The 24,070-nt window shown below is 42.1% G+C and overlaps 1 protein-coding gene across 1 annotated transcript in view; it reads right to left on the reverse strand.

Moving 5' to 3' along the window:
- RANBP3L (RAN binding protein 3 like) overlaps nucleotides 1-24,070 on the reverse strand; it is a 176,623-nt gene that overhangs the window by 53,110 nt on the left and 99,443 nt on the right. Inside the window, exons 12-14 of the mRNA XM_078677756.1 lie at nucleotides 8,616-8,746; nucleotides 6,144-6,264; nucleotides 5,419-5,561 (exon numbers count right to left, since the gene is read on the reverse strand). Of these exons, the coding sequence (XP_078533882.1) occupies nucleotides 5,419-5,561; nucleotides 6,144-6,264; nucleotides 8,616-8,746 (395 nt within the window). The remainder of the gene's footprint in view (nucleotides 1-5,418; nucleotides 5,562-6,143; nucleotides 6,265-8,615; nucleotides 8,747-24,070) is intronic.

Genomic DNA, 24,070 nt, shown 5'->3' on the forward strand with positions numbered 1-24,070 from the left:
CAGCTGCTGGTTTTTGACAGCGTTTCCATGCAACAGCTGTTGTTTTACAAAGGACGCCATGATGACACAGAGTGTAAATTAGCAACAACTGCTGCTTCATGTATACCACCATGCTGCAGTGTGATCACTGGCATTTCTCGTTGCCCTAGAGATGCGTCACAAGGCTCACAAAGGACAAAGTCCCTTAACACTTTTTGCATTTTGTCCTGATCGTGAGGCACGCAAAGCACGTTACTGGCAACCAACTTTGCTTCTAGTGATGAGGGATGCCCCTTCAGATGAATTTTTTTTTTCTTTCTCTGTGGGAGACTACCCCCGTTTTACCTCTGGACCCAGAAAGAGGGGAAAGGTTTCTCAAAAGAAGAAACACTTGTAGAAGGCGCAAGACCTTGCCTGCAGCGTTTGTAGCCTAAGCACTACAATAGAGTGGCGCGCTCAGCAGCGGAAAAGGCCACCTTAACCGGACACAAGAAAAGGTTGTCCATAGCACCATTGATAGAAAGAGTGACCTTCATGGCTCAATACAAATGCGGGAAAATTTAAAGTCTTCAGAGATGTTAAACTATATTACTGGGCGACAACTACAGGTGGTTAATGACTGGGCCTTCTCTGATCAGGGAGAGCCAGCCTACAGAATGGATAAGTGTGCTATGAGTCAGGGCAGGTATAAGGAAATCCTATATACAAAAGAAGCAGCGCGCAGCCCACAGAAGCACACCCAAACGGTGACCCAGGCGTGGAGGGAGGCAACGCAATTCCCGGGAAGGACAGCAAGATAACATCCTATGGCACAGCGATGTGCTGAGTGAGGTGGAGGTCTGTAGGGATTTATTAGTAGACGTGGGTCCCTTGCTCACTTTGCCACTGGATTCAAGATAGCCTGGCTGATGAGGGTTTTGAACCCAAAACCAGTCCCAGGATGCTTGTTTCCGGTCCAGGGAAGACATGGCTTGGCACTTCGGGCTGGACTGTTCCCATGAGGCACAGAGTCAGGCTGATTTGCACATAGCCATGTCTGAACTGGGGTGGTGGAGTGAGCTAAAGAATGATAATTGATTAAACCCAGATCAGTTGACTGGGGGTAGTGTTTGATTTGCTCAAACGCTCCATCCATCATCCCCTTTGGTATCACTTTAACTCCTCTGTGACGACCAACATTGCTGATTCTGTACTATGGGAGGCACGAAAACCCATCTGAGTGGGATGCAGTATTTCATTAGTTTCCAGGAAGTTAGTCAAGGTATTATTTACATGCTTTTCTAAAAGTCTGCTGATAAATGGCAAAAGTGAGATAGGGCGTAGATTGCTAAAAACAGTAGGGTCCATATTGGCTTTATTTTGTAAAGGCCTAATGATTGCATGCACCCAAGCTTTTGGAACCGAAGCCGTTTCTAATGATAGGTTGAGCATTTCCATTATGGAGGGTAAAATGGTCTCCAGTGCTTTAGATAAAATCTGGGGCGGGCTGGATCAATAGGTGATCCAGATTTAGTACCTTTTATTAGATTACGAACGTCTTCTTCCTCAAGTCTAGGGAAATGAGCTAAATTTGGGAAGGATAAGGGTCCTTCCACCTCTGTACCTATCGCCGAGTTCAAGTCCCTATCCTTTGGGAATAGGTCATATATTTCTATTACTTTTTTATGGTAGTAGGTAGCTATGTCATTACAATTTTCGACTGAGACCGGGAGGATTTCGTATTTTCATGTGGGTTAGTTAGCGTTTTAACCCCTTTAAATAATTCCCTTGAATAATTAACTGATTGAGAGATTTTTTCTTCATAGAATTTCACTTGTAAATGTAAATGTAAATGTAATTTGCACTTGTATAGCGCCTATCACCCAGGGGTCTCTAAGCGCTGTACGAATACCGCTGTGGAACCCTTCCTGGCCTGTTCCTGTGAGGTGTCCACTCCTGGGCACCCCCAAGGTGAAGCCAGGCATCCTTGCGTTGTTAGGGCCGGTGTGGAGATTAAGCAAGCTATTGCCCAGAGTTGCAGAGTGGAACCCCATGATTAGAGTAGGCACAGAGGCGAGAATTATCGGGTCCAAGGACATTAAGCCCAAGACCCTGCCGCGACGGGGATTGAACCCTGGTCCCAGGCCAGACCTCTGCCTCAGGGTCTGCCACTTCAATCGGTGAGCCACACTTCTCCACTTGAGCATTCTTCATGTCATTATGATAAGCCCTAATTAGCAGCTTGTATCTGATTTTTAAAGCTAGATCATAATTCTTTCTCCATAGTCTCTCCAGTTTCTTACATTGTTTTTTCAATTCCAAAAGCTGTTCATTGTACCATGGTGCTCTTCTAGGGCATGTTTTATTGTTAATAGTTCTCATGGGGACACACATGTCAGCCGACTAGATAATCCAGTCTTCCCATTGCTGATATTTCTCTTCTATAGTACCAGCAAATTTTGAGATGTTGTTGTCCGTTAGGACCGCCTGCCAGGTTTCTGGGGCCAATCTAGCCCAACTACGCCTGACAACCATTTGGGCTTGAGATTTCTCCTGCTGTGCGGGTTTGGGTAGGCCAAATCTAATTAAAAAGTGATCCGACGAGGGGGACTGGGATAGTTCTTAGTACAGCGATTTCGGGGTAATTAGAAAACATAAGATCAAGTATATGCCCTTTTTCATGCGTGGGTGAGGTCACACTATGCGTTCGTTGAAGAGCTTCTAAATCACCTTGCAGCAGTTTGATGTGAGGGGTATCTTGTTCATCAAAGTGAAAATTAAAATCACCCAAAATAGTCATATGGGATTTCTCTATTGCTAGACTAATTAAGGAGTGAGTCAGGTAATGCCTCCATGAACCTGCAGCTTGTGTCTGGGGGGTCTATAAATAAGTATCCCGAAGAAGGTGCGGTTAGGGAATAATGCTATGTGAAACTGTAGACTTTCACATTCTGGGAGATAAAGCGGAGTTATAGTACATTTGAAATCATCTTTCAGAACATTAGCAATACCACCCCCTACTCTCTCTATCCGGTCCAATCTATGTATCTGGTAACCCAAAGGAAGGGCAAGATGGATGTCCGGGCCTGAGCGGTCGTTGCTATCGTTGTGTATTAGCGAATCCTATGCCCGAATAGAGTATTCCTCTATCTACAAGAAACTGATAAATAACTCCCACGACCTACTAATGAGGTTAAGAGCGGCATGGGGAAACGGTTTAGGAGAGAAGGAAGATGACGAATGGCTAGAGGCAATACAAAGTCCAAGAGAAGTTGCCATCAGATCCCACTTCCGTCTAGTACAGCTCCGTGTTCTACACAGGTCATACTACTCCAGGACTGTCTTACACAAGATGGGAAGGGCGGAGTCATCTCAGTGTCTGCGTGGGTGTAACAAGGAGGGCACCTTTTCCATGTACTCTGGGAATGTCCAAGGATTCAAGAATACTGGACACAGGTGGTAAGGGTAATGGCACAGGTAACAAAGAGGACGGTTCCCTTGGACGTCAAGAAGCTCCTCCTGAATATTAGTGTTGAGGAGCCAGGGCCTAAGTTTCGAAATATCTGGTTATCATTAGCGGCAATAGAGGCCAAGAGAAATATTGCAAGAGCTTGGGGAACAGCAGCCCCCCCTCCCCGCACCCCCCCCCCCCACTATGGACGAGAAGGAATCCGACATGGATTGGTGCCAGGGAGCAGAGCGGGTAGTGTACCAGAGGAGGGGGTGTCCCAGGAAGTGGGAGATGGTATAGAGAGACTGGAGGGCATACAGGGGTCTTTGACAATAGGGAATCTCGGGATGAATGTAGAATGTGAAAGTAGCTGAAGACCTCCTGGTTTTTGCCCGCTTGTTTCCTATCTCCCCTTTATTCCCCCCAACACTTTCAGGTGGGGTTAAATACTAAGTTGACAAATCGGCCGTAAAAGCAACAACATTGTGAGATATCTCCAAATGTAAGATATTAGATATCTGTAACAAATAATATCTGTTGAGTACCAATTGCTGCTCATTATGCCGTTTATGTTGTATGATGTAAATGTTAATAAAGAGAGTATAATTTTTTTTTTTTTTAGAGTGAAATGACTCAGTTATTGAGAGTTGAGTTGACCCTATGACAACACATTATCCTTGACATAGTGTGTGTTTCAACAGCACAGGGTTTCATAGTAGGCAAGTCAATTCCAGACTAGTAACACAAAAGAGGGTACTAGTGGTCTGAGCTACAAGAAAGAAAATGCATTTGGCAAAGGTCGGGTGATGTAAGCATCTGTTTACAGGAAAAGAAACCCATCAGCCCACCCAATGGCAGAGCATCATCATCTGGGTTCAGTTGAAGAGACTGGTATCCGTTTCGGGTATCTCACTATTTGTATTGTGAGAACACCCCATATGAATCCACCAGTGATGTGCCAGACCAAATATGGTGCAGGGATATAGTGGTGCTGAAGATAAATTGCAGTGTACTAAAGATTGAATAAAGCAAAATGTAATAGTGAATTTAAGATTGCCTATTATGCTTAGGACTAAGCTAGAGGTACCGACGGACAGAGCAGGGCCTCATAACCTGAGCGAGTGCCAGGAGAGGTGAGGCTTGATCCCAAGATTTCTCTGGGAAAAGAACTCTACAACTGAGAGTACATTCCTACACTTGGATACCAATACATGGTAGGAGGTATCTTTTATATTTCTATCACAGAATGTTTGCAGTAGTGTTTTGAATTTGGTCCTGAAGAAAGACACTGGTCTACACATTGACCACAGTTGGCTGAAACATGTCGACCATATGTACCATCATAAGATAGTCACCATTTTTTCAGACTATCCTACACTATATAATTTTTAATCTTGACATCATGATGACCGCACAATAAAGTCTTTTAGGCATCATAATAGTCAATCTTAAATTCACTATTACATTTTGCTTTATTCAGTCTTTAGTACACTGCAATTTATCTTCAGCACCCCTATATCCCTGCACCATATTTGGTCTTGGCACATCACTGGTGGATCCATATGGGGTGTTCTCACAATACAAATAGTGAGATACCCGAAACGGATACCAGTCTCTTCAACTGAACCCAGATGATGATGCTCTGCCATTGGGTGGGCTGATGGGTTTCTTTTCCTGTAAACAGATGCTTACATCACCTGACCTTTGCCAAATGCATTTTCTTTCTTGTAGCTCAGACCACTAGTACCCTCTTTTGTGTTATATGTATACTGAGAGCGGGGGACAGGGTACTATAAGGTCTCTAATCTCACTTCCCCTTGGACCCTCACATGAATTGAGTTTTACGTAAATCCAGACTAGTGCCTACTAACTTTAGTAGAATTTATTAATATGGTATATATTCTGACACTTTCAATTTCATTTCAGAAACAGTCTTACTTACACCTTACACATGGTGCACATTAGTATGTTACATTTTCAATGTTCCAGTGTAAGAGCTAAGGACTTACCTGTATTAGAAATACTCTGACATCACTGTCTTCTACATCGGTAGCAGTAATGCGCAAACTTTTTCTGTTAGCTCTTTCAATTTTCATCTGAGCCCACAATTTAGTGTTGAATATCAACCGCAGGCTGCCTTGGTTTCGCATTACTAAAATATAAACAGTTAGAGAAGAATTGAACTGTTTCACAATGGCTTGCTCATGTGCTAATATTTTTCTCATATACAATATTACATGAATTCAGTAATATGGTTCAACATACTCACCGGAATATATACTAAAACACTTCCTAAACATTTCTCCTAATGGTATTTGAACTACTGCTGTCTGCTACAGGCTGGGCTATTCCTGATACAGAGCATTTTATTGCTGCTAGCCCACACATTCTTCTTATGCTAAACTTAGACTATTGGAAGCTGTGCTTCCTATCACTCACAGGGCTGCCTTTAAAATAGGCCAGTTTAAAAAGCAGTATTGCAAGATTCTTGTAGCACACACATACCAAACAAAATAGATAGTCTGATATTTGTTACATTGGTTAGAATGAAATCTGGAAGCCTGTATCTTCTCACATAAGCGCAAACACATTCTCCATGGTTTAAATCTACAAGGACTTTGTAAACTACAGTTTGAAGTTAACTTTATCATGGCTATGGAGAAAGAACAATTTAGTGCCAGCTGTCTACCAATACAACCCCACAAGCATCTCTAAGTATGATGTATGCCTCTACCTAGTCGAGACTGTAGTGTCCCACATCCATTGCTAGATGTGTCATTGAGTCGTAGGGATCCTCTGCCTTTTTCAGTCCATGACTGGGTAACTTTGTTCAAGACAAAGAGCCTGCAGTTCATCTGTAGAAAAAAAACATATTTAGTTAACACACCAAGTAAATTTGTCTCACTTATTATATATGAAACACTGTTTATAATAGCATGATTATGGAGAGAAAAGAAAGCTACAAACTGCATGTAAATTTGCGAAGTTATTAAGGCATATAAAATACTTGATACTGTATCAATTGCCTTTATTAAGAATGTTACTAGTAAATGTAATAAATATCACTTTAGGCATAAAAATGCATATTTCATAGGAAATCACGAAATATTGCAACTATTTCACAGGTCCTTGTGAAACATGGGTTTCATTATCAGGATGACAGTCCCCAAACCAATCTGCAGAGCTTTACCATTGTCAGGGTCACTGGGATTATACAGCAAAGGTGGACCAAATTATGCAGCAACGTTATCCAAATTATGCAGCATGAAAAGACAAATCATGCAGCATTCTCTGGCTGTATCATTTTCATCAATTTGAGATATAAACAATGCTGTTTGTTCAAATCTACAAATTATGGGACAAGCGGGGTGCAGCCACAGACTTACATAGTTCCACTGTTGTAGACACATTTACGGAGCTCACAAGAATCAAGAGAGGTACAGAGCGGGCGAGACACCTTGATGAATGTGTGACTACTGGGTCCGCCCCCTCGGAGCATCCATGTTGAAAGGGCATACCGCACCATAAACAATCATGCAAAGTGGTAAAAGAAATAGTGTAAGTTACGAAACAACGTATCAGCACTGCATGTCTTAGCGCGCATGCGGCCACGGTCCTGAAGAAAGCCATACTGACTAAATGGGCATTAAAAAAATGGCAGAGACATGTAGACCAAGATGTGAGAGATCATCATCATCTCACATCACATCCAATGTTGTTTTTAAGCCCTACCCGAGGTTTCCATTATTAAAATCGCCTTGAATGGTGGGCAACCATGACGTAAATTTAAAATCACTATTCGTTGAAAAACACTGTATAAAAACCTGCTGCACTATAATTCAGGCATAGCAGCACACCCAGATGCACTAGGCATCTCAGGTGGGAATCCTATGATGAAGCATGCAACTAACTTGTGTTAGTGGGTGAGGGTTCTCTTAAAAAACCTAATGGGTTTCTCTACTCAAATGAGTGAGGGCTATCAAACGAGGTTCTGTATTTTGGTAGCGAGCGCGCTTTCATTAATTGTTACAACCTCTTCTCACTCTCTCTGATAATTGTTGCAGATAAACTTGAACCATCTACATAATAACAAGAGGTTGTTGTCAAGACAGTCATCTACGAAGTCACTGCTCTCCAATGGGGCTTCATTGTCAAAGTCTTCAATACCAAATAGTAGCTTCACCATCAATGGCGTGGTCATTGAGGGTGCTCCTTTTTTGATGATGAGATGCTTGCCATTGAAGATAGGCCAAGCAAGAATTCTAAGACACCCTCTTTGAGTCGGGGTTTGGTGCCATCTTAGAATATGAGTGCTCAAGAGTCTTTGTCAAGGTACTGTTTAGAGGAATCTTGGTTTTTTTCCCTTCTGAAAAATTTCCAACTTTTGGAACTCAAATTGCTACTTTTTTTTTTAGCCTTTCTAGAAGTGCATGAGAGAGCATGGCATCGTCCATTATAAAAAGTAATTCTCCTTTACAGGAAAATATCTTCCTCTTATACGATTTACGGCTTGTTGCCTTTCACTTGAGGGCCTTTGATGGAAAAATGTGAGAAATATCACTGCAAGAGGCCTTATGCTTAGGATATCTTCCATTTCTCAAAAGCAGAATAAATCTTGAAGAAAGATCTCTCATTGTTTTTCATAATGGCAGCTGTGTTCTTCCTATGGCTTAGAAACAAGTTACGTAACAATATAACAACTTATTATACAGTGCAGCTGATGTAGGAGCTCAGAGGAGTTTTGGGGTCAAAATCATGTCACATGTAGCCAATATGGTAAGGTACAGCAGATTTCTTTTGCATACTCCCTCAAACACACGACATGGGGCCAATGTTTTCAGTGCATCAAAAACATACAGATCACTGCCACTTTCATCTGTGCTTATTTAATCTATATTTTGCAGGTTCCTCTAATTCTAGCAGCACAGATAAGATGATGACTAGAGGTAAAGTTCAGCATGTGCATACGACGATTAAGATATTTCACCAAAGAATTGAAAGACAAAAGGTATGAAGTAATTTTTTCTGTTTTGTATTCTGAAACCTAATTAGGGATGGAGAAATTGCTTTGGAGAAAGTCTGCACGATCTGAATATTCTTGAGATTTGTGATTTGAAAACACCTATGATTTATGAGTGTTACTTTTCACAAAGCCATATTATTACGGCAGTTTACAAAATGATGTCCAGATTCAAACTCAGTGTACCTGTAGTACATTACGTTCTGCTTCTTCACCAGTAATAGTCTCTACTTTTTCCAATTTGATATTCAGGTTTGATCCAGAAGAAAAGGCAGCAATTGATTCAACCAATGCTGTTTTACAGATGTTAGTTGTTCCTGAGTCATGAAAAAAAGAATAATTATGATGCTGTAACAAAATGTTAACATGTTATTTATACCCCATATATTTTATGATGCCAGTGCTAAGTATGACACATGAAATAGATTTATACCATTTCTCTCAAATTCCTTACGAGTAACTCAGTGGTACAAACATTTAACTATTTAGACCCCTTCAAAAGAAAACATTAGCAACTCTAAAAGAAAAAGTGCACACATAATCAGCCTGTAAAATGCAGGGGACAGCAACAGTTATTGATACTATAGCAATATGTAATAGCGTGCGGACTACAGATATACCATAAGATATGAAAAGGGCTAAGGGCTCGTGCTTGTAGATGGACAGTGTGTTTAGTCACAAATCTGGTTTCCAGTAATTTGATATAGAATCCTGTGTAAACTCACAGGTCAGGGAGCTTTGCTGGCACTTACCAGGAGAATAAAGAAACATGTGCAGCATGTTCCTTCTGGGTAAACACTCGTAGCCACATCAGCCTTCATAGAACCAGGAAAATACGGATTTTAAAGGACCGTCATCAGTAAAGTATAAAAGTAAAATGTGTATATTGATGGAAATATTGGGCATAGCCTAGTTAAATAATGGGACTCAGATACAAAATACAATACTTAGGTCGGATGGAGACTAATATTGACATGCGTTTACTGTATGCATGCACAAGAAAAAAAAAAAGAACTTGCTGAAGCTTAAATTCAATGCAGGCACTTGAATGGGCCCAGATGAAGATACTAATGTGCCGATGCAGCAAGTCGAGGGCTGGCCCATTTGCACAGAAGTGAAAAGTGCCAGCGGGAGCACAATACCAATTCACAGAACTGTATAAACAAAACATCCATGCATCCCCTCACCATTATATACATGTGTCTAGTCTATGCAGATCAAGGTCACACGCAGGGGAAGGCCCAAGGCAGCCAGGAATTGCATCCGATGCCTTGCCTGCAATGCAAGTCCCGTATGGCTATGATCATGCAATGCAAGAGCTTAGCCTTAGATTTGTCTGTTTGCACCGATTTCTTAGAGATATAAAAAAATGCATGCCACAGGATGGACCAGACAATTAGCGGAGGCTTACATCATCTACATACATGGAGAGCGAGGGGCCTACTGAGTTAAGGTAGTCCCTGTGTCTTTCCAAATGTAGAATTCCTTTTTGTTTGCATGCAAGTGCAGCATTAGTACACACAGACTAGCCTTACAAAACATGTCCCATTTGGTCAAATTTAGACCTGTGCATTGTGTGGCCCTAGGCACAAGGCTGAGATGCACTGTGCATGTAGCCTTCCAACTAGAGCCTTGGTAGATTAGGCTCTTTAAAAATTTGTAATGCAGGTTTTTTTTTTACTGCTATACCTATACATTCTTAGCAAGCAGAATACAGTTACAGAATAATATTTTTATGAGGAACAGAATAGTATTAGTTTAACATAATCTAACACTTACATATAGGCATGCAATAAATAGGCATGGAATTATAAACCACCTTTGTAAGTATCACATTGACTATCAAATGTTATTGTTAATTGTGCCATGACACATGTGCAGTTTAGGAAATATGATTGGTAATACTCTGTTACAAGTATCAGATCCACCTTTTAATCATGTTTATTTAACAATGTGATATCAGCACAAAAAGTTTCTCTCAACTGTATCATTGGTACATTAGGATATAGCAGAACAAAGCTAAAGTAAATGTTTCACTATTAAAAAGCTTATGTTAGTTAATGAACAGTGGCAACATCCTGCTCCACTGCCTGCCAGACAGCGCACTGCCCCTCTGTAAGGGCATCTAACATGATTAAGAGCCTGAAGAAATACACTGAATCAATCCAGCTTGATGGCACTCCACTGGTTTCTCTTGCCAGCCCGTTTCATCTTCAAACTCAGTGGCACCATCTACAAATTATCATGACCGGCTTATCTGGCTGACACGCTTGACATCCACAGTTGCTTCTTCCACACAAGCATACAGGACACCCTCAGACTGGAGATGAAGATGTGCAAAGACGAACACACCCGATATAAGGCTACTTCATTTATGCACCCAGGATCTCGAACAAAATTTCAATATCCATCACGATAGCTCCAACTCAGGAAAGAGCTGAAGACGCACCTCTTTAAAGAATACTACATCACAGGAAAGTAATAGTCAACCTCAACTCGCAGAACCAAGCTTCCTCTCCAATCACTCATTGACTGTATCTTTGCTTTTGACCTTGTATAGTGCGCTGCTGCTTTTGGGTAAGTATGTTGAATAAAAATACCACATAAATGTATACATATTGATGGGCTGGACCTGTGCAAACTATAAGAAATGATGTTTATATTATTGTAGGTCGAAGAAGATTCACATCTGTTAGGGCAGACTTACTCTGTACCCCTCGCAGATCAATATGCGTATTAATATTAGCATAATAGTGACATCTGCTAGAAGCGACTTTGGTGACCTCTGAGCTTAACAAGCTTTTAGCTCATTCTATAAATATCATTCGGACCACCCTTAATGCTTCCTTGAAGCATGGCTTTTAGACCTCTTGATTATTGTACAAATCATACCTCTACAAAAATATGAATGAGAAGGTAGAGGATCTTCCAAATGTTGACCGATTACTCCGTTTTAATTGGGAAGACTGAGAAAGCTAAGGCCCTGCAGGTTCAGTCACATGTTGAGAAGAACCTAAAAAGGACGGCCCTACTCAGTGACTATTTCTGCCTGGAACATGCCTGTTTGTTCAAACTGTCAAGTTAAAGTCTTCTCTCTCGTGCCCATTGCATATACCATATCTTTGAGGTATGCAAAAACCTTATCTTCCGGTCCTAGGGCGGTCAGCGATTACTGGATAGTATTTATAGGGGCTACGGTAATTCAAAACTGATCTTCCGTAGTACTGCATTGTATTTGGATTAACCTAGTACGGCAGACTAACCTCTTGTAGCTTGAAGTAAAGTCAAAGTTGCGCCAGGAGGAGGCTGTAGGTTAAAACTCAGATACAGTATGATGCAGCAATCACAAACAATGTCCACATTGTGTGCAATTAGACACTTGAAAAAACAAGAAGTCCTAAAACCTTTAAGGACAGATGCAAGCAAAATGTTTTTCAAGCATAGCACTCTTGTAGTTAAAGGCTACATTCCTTCAATACTAATCTACTTGCAGGATTTGTGAACTTTGGGACCCCATGCACCGCTGTCTTTTGGATATTTATTTGTATTCAGTCACCAGTCCTGTGCTTGGAATAGATAATATATTTTACACACACATGAAAATGAAAACTACAGTTTTTAAATTGAAGCAAAGGGAGTGTTGGGTGGGTGTGTTGCAATAAACTGGCAGAAGATCAGTCAGTGAGAAAAAGAAAGAAACTGAGGAACAATCTTTTAACGTACTGTTTTAGCAATAGTTCATCTTTATTTCAACGGTTGTTGGGTTCATCATCAGAAACGGCTCTGTACAGTCTGTCCGAGTATTTCGAAACTCCTATGAACAAAAACACTGTGCTTAGGCACTTGTTTGCTAAACTGTGCATGTGTTAGGTGCTTTAGAAACTGATTGCTGTCAGGATAGCAATATTATTTATTAGGGTGTCTTTCAGAAACCAAGAGGAATGAGTAGTGCTAAGACTTCATGGGCCAGTTGAAATAATTGACAGCTCTAGTTTCCAGGTATGCAGCTAATACCTAGTCACTTTTTTTGTATTTATTTATTAACTGTTCAATTAATTAAAATCATTACAGTTAAAACAATCAAGGTGTAAAACTAGAACAGTAATACAAAAAGCTTCAATTTATGCTAGGTTAAAATTTAGCACCCCACCCCAATGCCAACACGGCCGCCCTTCCCCAAAGTTTGTGGTCTGTGCCATGTGGCCTTGCGCGCCTTCGTGGGGGCCCCCTTTAAGCCTGGGAGAATGAACTACGTTACAGGATGATGAACTAAGCACTCTAGCGTTCCGATTGACCCTCTCTGGAATTAGCTCTATCTTAAAAGGGCAGGCTAGTCACTATTTCACAAGCGTAAGCTTAAATGTAGCTGGATGTCTTTTCTCTGGACACCAATGCGAAGTGCACAATAATATCAGATTTGAGTGCATCCTTTGTGCACTTATCTTGCAGAAGGGCATGATAACAGTGTATGTTGGTCTGGGTGTATCACCCATCTACCCGAGTCGTGCATTATTTATTATTTCTATGTGCCACAGCTTCAGTCTCCAAGCTGCCACACTGGACTATAACTGTGCTAGGACTGTGGTCCCCAGATCATCTATGGGTCCTTTGATTCGTGATTGTGGCACATTGATAACTACAATTTTAGGATTATTTGGCAAGGAGCCCTTTAGAATAGTAGGCTTTTATCTGCAAATGAGATACTTTGAGTAAAAAACAGGGATCCTACTTTTCTTTTTCCCTTTGTTCCCATACCCCCCTAATTGGATCTCTACTTCTTATAGTTCCATAGGTGTAAAAAGGATGATGCTTGGATGTAACCGTGCATGTCACTCTAGAATTGGGAGAGCTTAGTAATCTCAGTCTCTAGTCCATGGAGATTGAAACTTCCAACAAGTCACACTGTACAGTTTGGATGAGAAATGCATTTGTCCTTTGGCAAATGAGAAGACCAGTGCCATGTCTTTGCAGGTATGGTCTGTTCACAATAACTTGTGGTTTCAAATGCACCAGTCACTGATCAGACCAGAGACGAGTCCAAAGGTTTGGTCGAATCAAGACAGTTTTGTTTTAAATGCTCTTTGAGATTTTCTGACATCTCTGCTTGTTGGTGTGCTGCTCCTTGAGGTTCTACCAATAGTGCTGCTGGGGTCTTTCTATGTCAATGTCATGGTTAAGAATGTGGGCATAGCGAATGTGAAATGAGGTAAGGATGAGTAGTTGCTGGTGTGATGAGGGGATAAGATATTGCTGTTGTGTAGCTAGAAATAAATGCTTCTTTTGCAACAACTTAGAAGTAGTCTTGTATAGTTTCAGTGTGACGAGCAGGAGCTGGCAACCGCTGAAACCTCTGCAGACTCCTCTCAACAGAGCATACAGTACAATGAAAATGCCAATCAACCTTTGAAATCAAGTGCTGAGCAGTGAGGAGAGTTGTGGCTGTAAGCACGACACGTCACTCCATGGAAATGTTTAGAAGAGCCTTTGCCCCCTTAACAGTACATACGTAAATAAAGGAAGTACACTAGTGTATCGGTAACGAGACGTCTACAACGGTTGGCAACAAATGGCAAGTCTTGGAGCAGCAAATGGACAGCACATTGATGTAATTGGCGCACTATGTACGTAATGCTACACGCAGCAATGTTTGATGTGATCACATTTGTGTGCGGCCATTTTGTTTTTCATAGGTTTGGAGAAATGTGCCCCAGGCAGGGTGAACAACGAGAAGCAAAAATCACTTTAAGGATTTTGTATATATTGTACATCATAAATCACCTAACTTGCACAGCACTCATAAAATGGACTTGTGGTGAGACAGAAAATACTCAAACTATACACAAGCACATATGAAGTCGAAAAGAGGTATTTACCTCTTGAACAATATAACATAAAATTGGGGAAACTCCTCCTACCTTTAAGCTTCATTATCTGTGCATCAGTTGAATAGACAGTGGATATTATTCTTGCAATTTGGTGAAAAATTGAGTTTGTAGTCCTATCACCTGCATTTTTACAGTATTCAGGTGAACGCAGAAATAATTATGCAGCCTGGAGAGATGTGTTTGAAACATATTAAGAGATAATAGAGGAAGTATTCCAGCTAACAGGAAATTGGCGTTATTGAGACGCAACCCTAGGTGTGGAACAGCAAAAATTGTTTTAGCAACTGCTTATATGATATGGATTTAGAAACCGAGGGGGAGGATGCGTATGTTAGAGCCATGAGGGCTTTGAAAAACAATTATAAATCTAAAGTAAATACTGTAGTAGAAAGACAGACTTTTTTTTAAGGGCACACTTTACAGGTAAAATTTCTGGAGCACCATGTGAGGATGCTGGCAGCCACATATACAGTTTAAAGATTTACAAGACGAGATTATCAGTGTTTTACCAATAAACAGAACCAATGAATACAACAAAAGCAATTAAGAGGGAAGTTTGTTTGGAGAAAGCCATCAACATTGCTAAGAGAATTGAAAATACAACAGCATAAATAAAAATGACTGTTAAAAGTAAACATCCACAGCAGCTGCTAGTATAAAAAAATATAAATATGAGTAACACGGAAAGAAGGGAAACAGAATGGTGGATTAGTAACAAGGAAAAAAGGGAAACAGAATGGTGAAAAACAAAAAGCGGAGGGAAACAAATTGTCTAAAGAAGAAAAGTCCAAACGTTAATGATGGGGTAATAAAAACCACACAGCATCATCTGGTAATAGTCCTGCGTTAAGGCAACAATACTACAAATGCAAGAGAATCTGACATATTTTCTATGTATTTAAAATGAGTGGAAGGGATGACAGAAAAAAATGAGAAAAAGTAACCAATATTGTGGACAAAGACAGTACAGATGAGAATATGTTGGTAGCAAATGATGGACGTGATGATGAGAATGTGTTGGTAGTGGATAATGGGTGTGAACAGAAAATTACTTTAAATCAAGCGCAGAGTGTAGATGATATTTAATATCCACCTTTGTGGTGATTCACCTTGGAGAGAGGTACAGTTTAGAGGCCAAAAATAGAAATGTGGGCTGAATCTTGTTCATCTTACACCCTAATTATTATTTATTTATTTATTTATTATAAAGTTTTGTATAGCGCGAACAAGACCCATGGGTATCAGAGCGCTTAACATAGAAGGCATATGGGAAAGACATATATATACGACAGTTATATGGACAACAAATATGAGGTAGATGATAAATATAAATATCACGTGTGCAGTTAGCGTTGATAGTCAATGGTGGGTGTATTTCTATCTTAGGTAAAATGTAAAAGCAAGTCTGACAGTTAGGTCATCATCAGATCGTGAATGTTCTATTCTAGGTAGTGTATTTCTTCAACAGAAAGCTCTTCACTTCTCGCTTAAATGATGCCACGTTTTGGATCTTCCTGATGTTAGGAGGGAGAGAGTTCCATATTCTGGGGGCAGCTCCTGAGAACGCTCTGTCGTAGGTTTTTTTCTTGTGGAAAAGGGCTGGCCGTAGTAGGAATTCCTCAGTACTCCTCGCTGGTCGATTACCTCCCGATAGCTGGATTTTCTTCGCTAAGTATCTTGGGGTGTTGTGGTGTAGCGCTTTATGTGTGATACATGCCATCTTCATTTGGATTCTAGCTTCATAGGGTAACCAGCTTAAAGCTTTCAAGTGTGGCGATATATGATCGTATTTTCTTGATCCGGTGATAATTCTTGCCGCAGCATTTAGGCATGCTTTCAATGGTGCTGTGGACAATTTTGGTAGTCCCGCTAAGGTGGTGCAGCCATATTCAATCCTCGAGATAACTAAGGATTGGATTGCTAATTTGAGATCCGCTTCTGAGATGAATGGTTTCAATTTTCTTAAGTAGTTCAGGTGGAACCTGGCATTTTTAGCCATTGAGTTGATATGGGCTTTCATGTCCAGGTTCTCGTCCAGAGTGATTCCTAGCGATTTCGCTGACTTGATTAGTGTTGGGTTGCAGTTTAACGCAGTCACCACTTTTGTCCATTCCTTTATTTCCGTATGGCTCCTAGCTGGTGAGATTAGTAGGAACTCTGTTTTGTGAGCGTTCAACTTCAGCTGGTTGGTGGTTAGCCATTGTAGAGCCATTTTTAGAGTCTCGTTCATTAGCTCCATGTCTTTTAGGGAAGAGATCTTTAAGTATATTTGCGTGTCGTCTGCATACATGTGATAGGATATCTGTGATTTTTGGAGAATTTCTGTGAGCGGTTCGACGTAAAGGTTAAACAGATCGGGGGATAATGATGATCCTTGAGGGACTCCAATTGAAATAGGGCATGGAGTTGAGATGGACTGATTAACCAGGAATCGCTGTGTCCTGTTCTGTAAAAAAGAGATAAACCAATCCAGCACGGTTCCTGACAGGCCCATCCTGTCCCGTAACCTGGTCAATAGGGCTTCGTGATTTACAGTGTCGAAGGCCGAGGACAGATCTAGGAGAATCAGTAGACATGCTTTGTTTTGGTCAAGTGCCTGTAGAGCATCATCGACAATATGGAGGATCGCTGTTTCAGTGCTGTGCCCTGCTCTGAATCCTGATTGGCATTCGTCAAGCAATGAGAATTTGGTGATGTGTCGGCTTAGTTGGTTCTGAACGCATTTCTCAATTAGTTTGGCCAGTAGCGGGATGTTGGTCACTGGGCGAAAGTTGTTTGGGTCTGATCTATCTGCTGAGGGTTTTTTGATTATGGGAGCAACTTGCCCTGTTTTCAGGCAGTCTGGGAGGATCCCTTGTGATAGTGACGCATTTATAATTTCAGTCCATATTGGAACCAAGGCGTGATTGATTTCTTTTACACATTTTGCAGGTAATGGGTCTTGGTAGTGGTTGTTTGGCTTTATTTCGGAAAGCGTTTTGGCGATACTGTGCTGGTCATATAGTTCGAACGTATCCCACCTTGCCTCGTTTTTTGTCATGGTACTCTCAGTAGTCACAGCAGTATCTCTCGTAGGCATTGGATCTATGGGAAGGTTTGCCACTGCGTTTTTGAGCTCTACTTCTAGCGATTTCGCCTTCTCTGTGAAAAATGTAGAAAATTCTTCACAATTTAGAGGTGTTTTGGAGTTCTCATGGACTGATTTAGCTAGTTTGTTTGATTGTTGCTTTAGGATTTCAAAGAGTTTCCGTGGTCTGTTTTTGGCATTGTCAAGTTCTGACCGTATGAATTCTTGTTTTGAGTTGATGATCTTTTTGTTATATTGGCCTCTAATTTTTCTGAGTGCTTTCAGCTCTGGGGATGAAGGGTGTTGTCTCCATTTTCTTTCGGCCATTCTCAATTTGCGCCTTTCTTCATTTAGTGATTCATTAAACCATGGATTTTTTGTCTTTTCCGAGATATTTTTCAATTTTAGGGGCATGGTGTTGTTGACAATATTTTCGACTGTTGTTAGGTAGTGGTCGGTCAGCTCATTCACATTATGCACGTTGTTATGCGGTTTTAGGTCTCTTTCACAGCTTTCAACTAGTAGCTTTAAGTTTGCATCTCTTGCGTCTCTAACCCATTTTTTGGTCTTGAGGGGTTGTCTGGTCATGCCTTTTATCATTATAGGTATCACGAATGTTATGGCATGATGATCCGACCAGTCACATGGTGTTATAGAGAGGATTGATGTCTCTTTCTTTCGTGAGATAATCCAGTATAACGTCGCTCCTTTCGAGTGAGTGGGTTGTGTGCATATTTGAGTAAGGTTCAGTTCATCAAGGAAGTCTTTCAGCGATTTGACCAGTTTGTCGTTGTGGTCTTCCCAGTGTAAGTTGAAATCACCAAGAAATATGTTGTTGGCGCCGTCGTTTGAGTTGGTCGTTATGATCTCCATTAGCTCCTCTGTAAACTTTGCGCTGTCTCCTGGTGGATGGTAAAAAGAGTGCAGGTTGCATCTTTGGTTGTTGGTTGTTCTTATATTAAGGCCTAGGTATTCGCTGGATTCTAGAGGGTCGGTTAGAATTTGTTTGACCTCAATAACAGATCTGTGAATGCAGGCTATACCTCCTCCTAGCTTTATGGGTCTATCAAGTCTCAAAATGTTATATTGGGGTGGTACTAGGAGATCCATGGAAGGGGATGAGGATTCCGTGAGCCACGTTTCAGTGAGGACTGCTATATCAATGTCCTTGTTAATGATCAGGTCAGCTATATCCGAGGAATGTTTGGTTGCCGACCGACAATTGAGTAGTAGACATGTCAGGGGTTTTTCTTTGTTGTTAAGGTCGCCAGTCTTATTCTCTGTTGCTGTGAGCTGTATCTGTTGTAGGTTGTGTAGGTTAGATGTTCTATCATTCTTTCTCGATGTTCTGTTAGGGTCGAGTGGTACTGTTTTGATTCTTTCCTCTTTCTCGCGGTCCAGTATTTCATACGATCGTGTTAAGGACAGAGTTTCCTCTTTTGATAATGGTTTTGTCCTATTCGGTCGGTTATCATTATGTTTCAGCTGCCAGACCGTTTCGTTATTCTTTTTTTGTGAACAATTTACAACGTTTTGGATGTGCGTGACCTTGGCGTGAATGCTCGCCGTCAGCTCCTCCATTTTTTCAATTGCCTGTGAGGTGTTTATAGTGATTTGTGCCATCTTGTTTATTAGTTTCTGGAACATCTTAGTATCTTTCTTGTTCTGATGTGATTTCTTGGGGTAGACAGATCTGTTTATCCGGGATTTGTGTTTTGTTCTTCTCTTGTATGGATCTGTTCTTAGTTCAGCCTCATTTCCCTTTGTAACCCATGTTTGATTGGCCCTTCCGTTACTGTTGGAGATGTCGTCATTGTTCGCTCCGTTCTGTGTTGCTGTGAGAGCATTTGAGGGTGATAGTCTGCATGACGTTGGTATTGTACTCGAGGGGGGTGTAGGGGGGTAGACACCTTCTCCATTGTCCACTTCCTGGTCATCCTGGGGCTTTCTTCTCGAGTCCGGTGTATGCTCAGCCTGGGGGGTCTCTTCGTTCATGAGCGAGGGCTGCTCTTCTCTTTGGGGCTGGTCCTTGTCCTTATTCGCGCGTTTGCTACACCTCTCCGTTCTTTCTGACGTGTTCTCAGGCTTGGACATTACCATCTCAGGTCTAATTTCTCGTTCAACGCTTTGAGCATGGTGTTCCCTGATTCTAATGTCTCCTCTGATGTTATCATTAGTGACGGGAGTGTCTTCTGGTTGGGTCAGGAGTAGTTGGTGTCTTGGGTCTTCTAAAGAATCTTTCAACATTTGGAATATCTTGGCAAATTTCTCCAGTTCTCGGTTTGCTGCTTGAATCAGCACGGTACCCGATTTATATATGGTGATACTTAGTTCTGCTCTACATCTGTGTGATGGTGAGGTCATCATTTTTGTGCCATGAGGGATGTTTGTGGTCGTTTTTATGGTAAGCATCCTTGAGAAGGTATTGCGCCAAATTGTTGTTTTGTTCGTGTGGAATATGAGGTCATTCATTGATGTACCTTTGGCTATATTGAAATATAGGTCCGTAAATAGTATGTCGTGATTTTTTCTCAGGGTGTCGTGTTTAAATTTTTTGGCTGCATTTTTGGATAGATTAGGTGGGTATTTTATAATCTGAGCTTTCGAGCCTACCGTCTCTAGGTATCGCCCGCTCATATTGGCACTGTGAAGCAGGTCTACAAGTGTCTCTTTCCTCAGCTTGTCTCCGGTTAGAGTGGCTACTGGTGTTGCTATGTTCCAGATTTATGCTCTCTTTCCAAATCTAGGCGTGTATGGATAGACACTTTGTTTCTGATTATCTTATAGCCTTTGTAATTCCTGTTGGTAGCAATTGGAGATCTCCTAATTCTCTCGGTATCTCTTAGTTGCAATGTCTCTGGGTTGAGCAGTATAGTAGACAGGCATTGTAAGATGGCTCCCGTCGAGCTGGTTCCTCATTTAGCAGGGAAGACTTTCTCTCTTTCCACTGCTTTCCTCATTGGGCAAAGAAGACTTTCTCTCTTTTCACTTCTTCCTTCCCTGAGCAGAGAAGACTTTTTCTCTTTCCACTACTTCGAGTGAGTGAGTCCCTCTTCACAATTCGACTATTATTTACTTTCGTTATTTGTTATTTCCAGGGGGTAATAGCTTTGCACTGTTCTGGATGTTACCTTTCTCGATTGGTATTGCATTGAAAGCCCCTTGATAATCTCACGCTTAGTTCGCCTTAACCGGGTTATTGTTTTTCCTGTCCGGTTTGGGCGCCATTTTAGAGTCAGGCAGGGCGGTATTTGGCTCCCCGGGTTGTTTACTCTTTAAGATTATTTATCTCGTAATGCAATGAAAGGTCCCGCTTTCCCGCTTCCTCCTCACCGCAGTACGGGAGCCTCCACAGGCCCTTGCTTCAGTTGCTTCAGCCGCCTCGCATCTTTTCCTCTGATCGCGGCTTCGGAGGAGTTTGCTGAAGTATTAGACGAGTTGGTTCGCTTCCTCCCGCGCTGATCGGTCTCCGTTGCCGCCTCGTTAGTATTGGGGCTGGCTTGCTGGCATTATACGCACGCTACGTCCAGCTTCCCCCAGGCATCATTTCTAGGCAGTCCGCCTCCGGTGGTTCTCTTTCTCTTTCAGGTCAGTGAGTGTCCGGTGTCCGTTGTTTGCTGACCGGTCTTCCTATGCGCTCGTTACACTGACCGTTACGCTCTTTAAGTTGGTAGTTCTTCGCCTCCTCATCTTTTGGAATTCTTCATGGGGGGGGATGGCTCGTCTTCGGGGTATTCCTGGGATTTAAACCGGTTACGGTGATCCCTACCCCAGGAGCTCTTTCACAGAGCTCTTATTCGGCGGCCATTTTCTATTTTCTATTTTCTATGCAGTCTAATTGATTAGAAAACCTCTTTGACATTATAGAATATTGAAATAGCACTGAAATGAGTCCTGAAGAGTACTGCAAGGTCAAATGACCTATTCTGGGATGTTTTCCAACCAACCTGACATTTAAGGGGTGTAAGGTCACTGGAAATTAGTATTTTGTTAATGAAGACAATGGATTATGTTGCTTACCCTGTAAGCATATGCTTGTGGTATGTAGTGCTGTAGATTCACATGCTCTTCATACAACTGCCATCTAGTGTTGGGTCAGTGTGCAACTTATTTTTCTTTGAAGAAGTCTTTTGAGTCACAAGAGAAAGTGACCCCTCATCTTGTTAATCGAGCGCATAGGCATCGGCTCCATTGTTAGACTGTTTTCCCGCAGGTGGGTCCATGCAAATGAAATAGTGTATAGGTACTGTAATGGCCACAGGTGTCCGGGAGGAGGGTCGGTGCATGTGAAACTACAGCACTACATGCCACGAACAGATGCTTACAGGGTAAGTAACATAATCCATTCAATGGCCATAATCCGTTCAATGGCATGTGTGGCTGTAGATCATCGACAATGGTCCACAATTTAAAGAAAGCTTACAAGAATTCTTGAAGAGGTATGGAATGAACCATTACAAGACATCTTTGTGCTTCCCCGGGAAAGATAGGTTAGTACAACCCCTTAATCGAGTATTTGGGTGCATGTTTCCAATCAGTGTTTTAAATTTGATTCAATGGTGAAGATTCTTTGGAACTATAGGACATAACCTCATTCAGCTACTGGTGATTTGCTTGTTTGTTTGCTGCATGGGAGGAAGCAGTGCTCCAAGGGGCTTCCAACCTGGATGGGTAGGACTGGAAAGAGGTTGCTGAAAAATGAAGTGTTATCTATAAGTGAAAAGGTATCTACATTTCAAATGAAATATTGTTGTAGTCAAGAGACGAGAACTGGATGTGTTCCAGGAAATCACAAACTGGGTGACTCAATTTTTGCAGAAAGGAAGTCTCTGAGAGGAACGTCAAAAAGACTAAAATGGTTGTAAACATTTATAATTCCACCAGAACCACAGGGTGCTGCTGGTGGCAGGTGACAGAAGGAATATAAGGAGGACGTATGTATGCAGTGAGAAGGAACTGAGAGACAATAGGAAGTGTGAAAGTCAAACGTGGACCCCCCCCCTCCCCCCACTGATTATGTTTCTGACTTGAGTTAAGGGATACATCTATGGGATTTCCATTACCAAAGTCTAAAAGAAGCATTCCTTTAATTCCCCGTTCACATATACCCATTCTCTGTGTACCTTCACATTTTTCTCATACCCTCTACAAAACAGTTGCCAGGTATCATATTAAGTTGCAGAATTCCAGAGAAAGACACTTATTTCGTTACTGTAAAGCAACTGCCTTAAGGTATTAAACAGTGCCAGTCAGTAATATAATGCTGCTATTCGTTTTGCTTATAATACTAATATTTCATGATCTAATCAGACTCATTTGTCACTTGGTGTCATGATGAGAGTAATGCTCAGCATTAGAAAGGTTTGGTGGGAAAAAGAGGAGATATGATAGCATGAAAGTTAGCCCACAGTGAATTACAGTTATCTGCTCCGGTATGTCTCAGATATAGACAGCTTCCTGGTCGTACACTCACGCAGAATTTCCGCACTATCTTTGGTGCCCTGCAGCACGTGAGACCGGAGGTCAAGGCTGCGCCAGTCTTTCTTGACGCCGAAAAGGCCTTAGATTCAATCGAATGGAAATTTATGAAGGCTGTACTGACTCGAATGGGTGTAGGCGGAGTGTACCTGCAGATGATTTCAGCGCTGCATCACGCTCCTATGGCCAGGGTCCGGGCGGGTGATGCGGTGTCGACTAGGTTTCCAATCTCCCGGGGAAACCGCCAGGGATGCCCGCTGTCTCCGCTGTTATACGAGGTTGCAGCTGAACCACTGCTGCAGGCCTTACGAGAATACCACAGTCACAGAGGACTACGCTTCCCCCGATACAATCTCAAAACAACTGCATACGCTGATGACACCCTCCTATGTATTAGGGACCCCGAAGTCAATCTGTCTCCTGTAATGCGAGAAGTCCTTTGTTTTGGGGGCCTTTCTGGTCTGTCGATTAACTGGGACAAGTCCCTCATATTCCCCTTGACACCTGCGACGCAGCAATTCACGTTAGAATATCAACTGCAGTGGACTACGGAACCTGTGCGATACTTAGGCATCCAAATCCATTCTGATGCGGAGGTGATCTTGAGGACCAACTACGGTGTAGCGATAGGGAAACTCACAGATGATATTGACCGTTGGATACATCTCCCTCTCTCTTTGATGGGTCGTATCGCACTGATGAAAATGGTCGTCCTCCCACGCCTACTTTTCCTCTTTGTTAATATACCTATAGTCCTCCCGCAGCACATGTTTCGTAACCTCCGCTCCTTAATGACTAAACTAGCAGGGCGGGTGGGACTCCAAGGGTGGACGTTGGACACACTAATGCTCCCAAACTCCTCTGGGGGATTAAGCGCCCCGAATCTGGAATTGTATTACAGGGCCGCTCAGGCCTCGCACGCTTATGGCTGGGTGCATGGGCCCCAGGAGCTACACCACCTTCAGGTGGAAGGGGTGCGGCTGCCCCGCACTCTCTGCCACGATTTCTAACACAGATCCCTTCTCGTCGTTGTGGTATACTTGACTCCATCAACTCCGTCTCTCATGCATGGAATGCGCTCCTTGATATGTACGATGGCGCTCAACTTTAATCCCCCCGTTTATGGGTTGAGTGGTGCCAATGGTTTGGACCTGGCTCAGACAGGGGAGTCCTTGACTCCCTTCACACACTACATATACAGACTATGGGGG

Source organism: Lissotriton helveticus, chromosome 2_1 (genome assembly GCF_964261635.1).
Source record: "Lissotriton helveticus chromosome 2_1, aLisHel1.1, whole genome shotgun sequence".
In the NCBI taxonomy this organism is placed as follows: Eukaryota; Metazoa; Chordata; class Amphibia; order Caudata; family Salamandridae; genus Lissotriton; species Lissotriton helveticus.